The sequence below is a fragment of the Sinocyclocheilus grahami genome, unplaced genomic scaffold (assembly GCF_001515645.1).
Source record: "Sinocyclocheilus grahami isolate Dianchi unplaced genomic scaffold, SAMN03320097.WGS_v1.1 scaffold261.1, whole genome shotgun sequence".
NCBI classification, from domain to species: domain Eukaryota; kingdom Metazoa; phylum Chordata; class Actinopteri; order Cypriniformes; family Cyprinidae; genus Sinocyclocheilus; species Sinocyclocheilus grahami.
The window spans coordinates 87,303-95,058 of NW_015505440.1; the positions used below are offsets into that span (position 1 = coordinate 87,303).

General features: G+C 36.4%; 1 protein-coding gene across 1 annotated transcript; it reads left to right on the forward strand.

Moving 5' to 3' along the window:
* The first annotated feature begins 368 nt into the window (after positions 1–368).
* Positions 369–4,147, forward strand: sdf2l1 (stromal cell-derived factor 2-like 1). Its single transcript, XM_016290681.1, has 3 exons — positions 369–654; positions 3,003–3,199; positions 3,303–4,147. Exons 1-3 carry the CDS (start codon positions 477–479, stop codon positions 3,579–3,581), a joined length of 654 nt encoding a protein of 217 aa, XP_016146167.1. The 5' UTR covers positions 369–476; the 3' UTR covers positions 3,582–4,147.
* Positions 4,148–7,756: the final 3,609 nt, after the last annotated feature.

The window sequence follows — 7,756 nt, forward strand, 5'->3', positions numbered from 1 at the left end:
TTGTAAATATCTAGTAATGCATTTTAAAATACATGAATAAAAGTTTCGTAATATTTCAAGCTATTTGAATGTACATGTACATGAACTAATGAGCCGATTGTTTAATTTATTATTTTTATTTTTTTTATTAGACATTAAAGACATAACATACAACTTTAACAAGACATCCAAAATGATAACACAATTAAAGGAATGGGTTTACATTACATTATTTTATTTTTTTTAAAGACAGCATATACCCGTTCAATTTTCAAGTAACTTCAACTCTTTAGAGAGCCGACTGTATAATGTAACGTTCGTTAATGTGTCGTGACGTCACACCCTCCTCGCCCAATCACTGGTTTCCGTGTGTGCGCGTGGATCACTTCCTTGTTTTCGGACTTGTCACGATGCGATTGGTTAGAAAGCGTGTCAGCGTTTGAATGGGGCTTTCCGTATACATCTTTCTGTGATGTACATAGGCACGAGCTGTAACAATGGGACCATTAAGAGTTATATCTGTCTTTCTGGCTGTCATTTTAGTGTGTTTCATGTTTGCCCAAAGCGGCGCTCGTGATTTGGACTCCAGCTACGTGACTTGTGGGTCTGTGGTCAAACTGCTGAACAGCCGCCACAGCGTCAGGCTTCACTCGCACGATGTCAAATACGGATCAGGTAGAACCACTGGGGATAATCTATATAATCATAAACTGTAGCAATTTAGTTCTCCGAGAATGTTTCTGTTGTAGTCGACAGCTTAATCTTTTTTTAATGCACTTATATTGGTGATATTGCTTAGTGTAATAGCAGCTGGTGCGTGTATGCATTAGCCAGGAAGCTAATGACTGCTAATATTTCAGTAAAGTACTGTATTTGTGTTTCCGTTAGCCAGTTATAGACGGTGTTGGGGGTAATATATTACAAGTAACGCGAGTTACGTAATCAGGTACTAATAATCAAAAATGACTCTAGACAAACATTTGTGTTTTTTTTATTGCTGAAGTGTGTTGAGATGACTTCTTCTGCATTCTACTGTACGGACGTAAATGTACTTTCCCTTCAGCCTGAGGCTTATTCATTTCACTTTTGGTGTGAAAAGGCTTTTATATTTGCCAAAAATAGAACTTTTTTTATTTTAAAAACAAACAAGCAAGCCCTGTCCAGATTTAAGAAGTAACGCAAAAGCAACGTAACGCATTAGTACCGTACCGTACCGTAATTAGTTACTTTTTTAGGGAGTAACGCAACATTGTAATGCATTACTTTTAAAAGTAACTTTCCCCAACACTGCTTATAGACTCTCATTCATCCCCAGTGGTTTATTTTTGTTGGTTCGGATGTATTATGTTTACCTGAAAGATCTATGTAATCATGATGACAGGTGCACCATTTTTTGCATGTTTTAGAATTTTTCTTTTAACAAAACTTGCTCTGTGATATCTGTTAAATGAACTGTAACTGTACCTAACATTGGGAAAAACCTAACGTTAACTTTTTTTATGGATACGACTTAAGTATGCATCTATACAGAAACTGACCACAATAATAATAAATAATTATAAAGTGATATTTAACTTGGTCAATCCAAATATTTTAGGTGTTGCTTAGATTAAATATTTGTATTAATTATCTATATGCGTCTATACACGACAGGTGCACCATTTTTTGCATGTTTTAGAATTTTTCTTTTAACAAAACTTGCTCTGTGATATCTGTTAAATGAACTGTAACTGTACCTAACATTGGAAAAAACCTAACGTTAACTTTTTTTATGGATACGACTTAAGTATGCATCTATACAGAAACTGACCACAATAATAATAAATAATTATAAAGTGATATTTAACTTGGTCAATCCAAATATTTTAGGTGTTGCTTAGATTAAATATTTGTATTAATTATCTATATGCGTCTATACATAAATTGACCTGAATAATAAACAAAACATGGAAATGAACAACAATAATAATAATAAAATGTATATTAAACTGATATTTCACTCAGAGGATCCAGATGTCTTAGTTTAGCAGTTGTTTAGGTCAAATTGTTGTGTACAGAAATTGACCAAAATAATAAACAATAAGAATAAACAAAATGATCCCCTGAATACCATGAATAATAAACAACATTAGAAATGAATAATAATAATAACAATATTAATTCATTACAAATATGTCTAAATATTTTTGAATGCATATTCGGTAACACTTTACTTAAAGCTTTAATGTATAATGCATTATAAAAGTAGCTTTAATGCATTAATTATGCCTTTTAATGCACCTTATAATGCATTGTACAATCTCATTAATAATTATAACCAGAGTTAATGCATTATAACACTTATCAATTCATTGTTACACTATGCATTTTAAATTCGGTTATAATTATTTACGACAAGATGTATTACAACGCACATTATGAATAATTATAACGCATTATACCCCTTAATAACCCTTTGTAATGCATTATACATAAACGCTTTAAGTAAAGTGTTACCATATATTTAAACACACAATATATGATGCATGATGTGGGGGAAGTCGTGGCCTAATGGTTAGAGAGTCGGACTCATAACCCAAAAGGTTGTGGGTTCGAGTCTCGTACCGGCAGGGATTGTAGGGGGGGGGGGGGAATGTACAGCGCTCTCTCCCACCTTCAATACCACGACTGAGGTGCCCTTGAGCAAGGCACCGAACCCCAACTGCTCCCCGGGCGCCGCAGCATAAATGGCTGCCCACTGCTCCGGGTGTGTGTTCACTGCTGTGTGTGTTCACTGCTGTGTGTGTGCACTTTGGATGGATAAATGCAGAGCACTAATTCTGAGTATGGGTCACCATACTTGGCCACATGTCACTTCACTCACTTATGATTTATGTTTTTCTTGTACAAAATGTAATATGGGATGCTAAGGTACTGTAATATCCTTTGAGTACTTTGGAATGCTACAGTATATAATGAATATGAGGTTCAAGATGATATCCATATATGCTCAAATTAACAATTGTTTACACGATGCCCTGCAGGAAGTGGCCAGCAATCAGTAACCGGTGTGGATTCGGCCGATGATGCCAACAGCTACTGGCGTATCCGTGGAAAACCAGACACAGTTTGTCAGCGTGGGGAGCCCATTCGATGCGGACAGGCCATCCGCATTACACACATGAAGACCGGACGCAACCTGCACTCACATCACTTTAGCTCCCCACTGTCTAACCACCAGGTAGATCCACACAACACTCTCCTCTCTTAACCTACATGTTCAGATGACTGTAACTGGCTGGATTTGAATTACATTATCACGTTGATTTGTTTTATGTTTGCAGGAAGTGAGTGCGTTTGGTGAAAATGGAGAAGGAGATGATTTAGACGTATGGGCCGTGCAGTGCGGCGAAACATACTGGGAACGTGACGATGCTGTGCGAATTAAACACGTTGCCACTGAGGTTTTCCTCAGTGTAACCGGAGAGCAGTACGGTCAACCAATCAGAGGCCAGCGTGAGGTCCATGGAATGCCTTCACCCAATCAGCATAACTACTGGAAGGTGATGGAGGGGGTTTTTATTCAGCCCAGCAGTGATCCGGTGCGCCACGACGAGCTCTGATGATGCCACTGCTGAGTGAATGAGAACTCCACTCACACATGCTGTGAAACCCTCTCTATATTTAAACCTTCCGTTTCTATAAAGTTTTACTTTTATTGGTCAAACTTTGTGTGATGCAATTTTTGACAAAAATGTCACCTGCAAAATGAACTTCACAGACTAAAAGGTCTGTTTTACTAGATTGCTAATGATTGGAATGTGTTTGTTTGTACATAATGGAATACAATTACATTACATACCAGGATTTTGGGCTTTTCTATTATTTATATTAGGTTGGATTACTACTGGGACAAATGGCATTGTACTATGAAATCCTGTAATCTTTCGGAATTTGGTTTAAGTTTTCTATGTTACTGTAATTCCCAATAGTTGTTTCCCCCCTCATACTGTATGTGACCCGATATGTACATAATTTGGTGAAAACATACTGTAGGTATTTTTATTTCAGTTAAAACATATGTTTTAAAGAACCATATAATTAAAAAACTGTAAACAAGCAGATGCATTGTTGTGATGCCCAATTTCTGAATACTGTCAATAAATACTGCACACTAGACTTTATTAAATATTACTCTAAAATTACAATTACAATCACCCGTCAAAGATGATTATTTCTGCTCCTCTTCTCTGGAAAATGAAAAATGACATACAGCATTCAAATGGGGGCAGCATTTAGCTACTGTTTGGCACATACTGCATGGAAATTGAAATGAAGGAAATATCACTGAAACGTGTGTCTAGGACAGTATATATTATGTGTAATAATAATAATACACAGCGAGGACGTAAAGTGAGGACAAATGACTAACCGTTATATATTGGAACAATGAAACGCTGAACTTCTAGATTACCAAATGAAAACTGCTGTTTTTAAGAATATACACTCTAAAAAATGCTGGGTTAAATACAACCCAGTGCTGGGTAAAATAGGGACAAACCCATGATTGGCTGTTTGAACATTTAACCCAACCGCTGGGTCAAAACAGCCTAATTGCTGGGTTTGTCCCTATTTTACCCAGCACTGGGTTGTATTTAACCCAGCATTTTTTAGAGTGTAGTGTTAAACGGACAGTTCATTCTTACAGTCTAGGACAGTATATATTATGTGTAATAATAATACACAGCGAGGACGTAAAGTGAGGACAAATGACTAACCGTTATATATTGGAATAATGAAACGCTGAACTTCTAGATTACCAAATGAAAACTGCTGTTTTTAAGAATATACACTCTAAAAAATGCTGGGTTAAATACAACCCAGTGCTGGGTAAAATAGGGACAAACCCATGATTGGCTGTTTGAACATTTAACCCAACCGCTGGGTCAAAACAACCCAATTGCTGGGTTTGTCCCTATTTTACCCAGCACTGGGTTGTATTTAACCCAGCATTTTTTAGAGTGTAGTGTTAAACGGACAGTTCATTCTTACAGTTTGTTAATAAAACAAACAAACAGCTTACTAACTAGCTAATGCTCTATTATTTATATATTTTGAGACTTTTTTTTTTTTTTGCCAGGTTGGTTTTAATCAAATCTTTACAAAGATTCGAACGAAATGAAAGATTCTTTAGTCTTACACTGTTTGAATCAGATAGACTATCATTTTAATTTATGGTTTTACTGTAGTATCCACTGAGTGAATACAGTTTCTAATTAGTCGTTCCAAATGGTTTAGCCTCGTATATAGGCTATAACACAATGTAACAGCAATGGCAATACGCAAAGACAAAAAATGAAAAAAATATATATATATTTATAACTTATAATAGGCCTATAACTTAAAACGCTTGTTTTTACTAAATAACTATATTTAACTGATTGAACTAACTTGACTGATACCGTGGCTTATTCTGTCCTTCTCATTACATTTAACCGTATATAAACTTTGATATTTAAGTTATGTTTTGTAATTTGACTTACCATAGTGTTTCGCACCACTGCTGTCCAAATGTGATACTGTATGACCGCTCATGACTCCAAACCAAAAAAAATCTCTTTTGTATCTTCCCTCACTATTTTAGGATGATGCTGATTTGAGTAATGGAAGAATACACAAAATGATAATTAAACCGATTTCAGGGGTGCCCAAACTCGGTCGTAAACTTTGATATTTAAGTTATGTTTTGTAATTTGACTTACCATAGTGTTTCGCACCACTGCTGTCCAAATGTGATACTGTATGACCGCTCATGACTCCCCCCTGAGTGATGTCCAAACCAAAAAAAATCTCTTTTGTATCTTCCCTCACTATTTTAGGATGATGCTGATTTGAGTAATGGAAGAATGCACAAAATGATAATTAAACCGATTTCAGGGGTGCCCAAACTCGGTCCTGGAGGGCCGGTGTCCTGCAGAGTTTAGATCCAACCCCAATTAAACACACTTGAACCAGCGAATCAAGCTCTTACTAGGCATACCAGAAACGTCCCGGCAAGTTGGATTTTATGCGTTAAATAAGTTTTCCTATTGCTTATTTACACTTCAATTTACATGAACTAATAACGTTTTAAGCATCATCTAATTTAATGGTTCCTGATTTATCAATGAAAATACTCTGCAGGACACCGGCCCTCCAGGACCGAGTTTGGGCACCCCTGGATTAGATTAATAACAATGTCCCACCTATTTGAGCAGAAACCGGTTATATAGTAAATATTTGAGGAGACATGAGTGAAAACATCTGGTAAGACTTATAATAACATTATGAAACATTAGTAGCCTACATTATGCTCAACATATTATAGTAGGCTAGTTAGCAGACAATGAAACATCTAGATTAAATACACGAACTTTTATGCGTTAAATAAGTTTTCCTATTGCTTATTTACACTTCAATTTACATGAACTAATAACGTTTTAAGCATCATCTAATTTAATGGTTCCTGATTTATCAATGAAAATAAAATTAAGAGTTGTCAAATCTTTTAACGAAGATGTTATTTTATCACTAATGCGAATTTTGTACGTTTCATAAACGTGTACTCACTTAAGCTTCATTTTAATCATTTGTTGCCTAAACTTTTTTTAATTTTTATGAGATGTTAAAGGGGTCATATGATGCTGCTAAAAAGAACATTATTTTGTGTATTTGGTGTAATGAAATGTTTACGCGGTTTTCCTGGAGGGCCGGTGTCCTGCAGAGTTTAGATCCAACCCCAATTAAACACACTTGAACCAGCGAATCAAGCTCTTACTAGGCATACCAGAAACGTCCCGGCAAGTTGGATTTTATGCGTTAAATAAGTTTTCCTATTGCTTATTTACACTTCAATTTACATGAACTAATAACGTTTTAAGCATCATCTAATTTAATGGTTCCTGATTTATCAATGAAAATAAAATTAAGAGTTGTCAAATCTTTTAACGAAGATGTTATTTTATCACTAATGCGAATTTTGTACGTTTCATAAACGTGTACTCACTTAAGCTTCATTTTAATCATTTGTTGCCTAAACTTTTTTTAATTTTTATGAGATGTTAAAGGGGTCATATGATGCTGCTAAAAAGAACATTATTTTGTGTATTTGGTGTAATGAAATGTTTACGCGGTTTAAGGTTCAAAAAACAAATTTTCCACATACTGTACATTACTGTTTCTCCTCTATGCCCCGCCTTTCTGAAACGCGTAGATTTTTACAAAGCTCATCGTTCTGAAAAGCGAGGTGTGCTCTGATTGGCCAGCTATCCAGTGCGTTGTGATTGGCAGAATTCCTCAAGTGTGTGACGGAAATGTTACGCCCCTTACCATACTGTGATGCCTGCGGCAACCACATGTGAGGACTCCTGGCTGGACTCCGCTTCGTCCACGGAGTGAAAGCCAATCCGGCGATCGACAGCGCGACGTTGAAGTATTTCTTCAGCGACCAGCACGGATCAGCTCCAGGCATGACGAAGCCATATCGTCCTCTTTTGGAAGGCCAAACAAAGTAGTTTCGCTTTCACAACGAATCACACAGCGCATTCACAACATGGCGGCGGCGGCAACAACAATACTACAGCGAGAATAAAAGTTACGCCTTCTTTCTTTTCTTGAGCATTTGGGCGGCGTTATGCAAATCTTCCCAGATAGTGACGTAGGTATGTGGGGGCGTGTTAGAACGAGTCGTTTTAGTGGGTGACTCTTAACTTTTATAAAGAATATCTCTTTGGATTTGAGACTTTAGTCTTTGCAACTT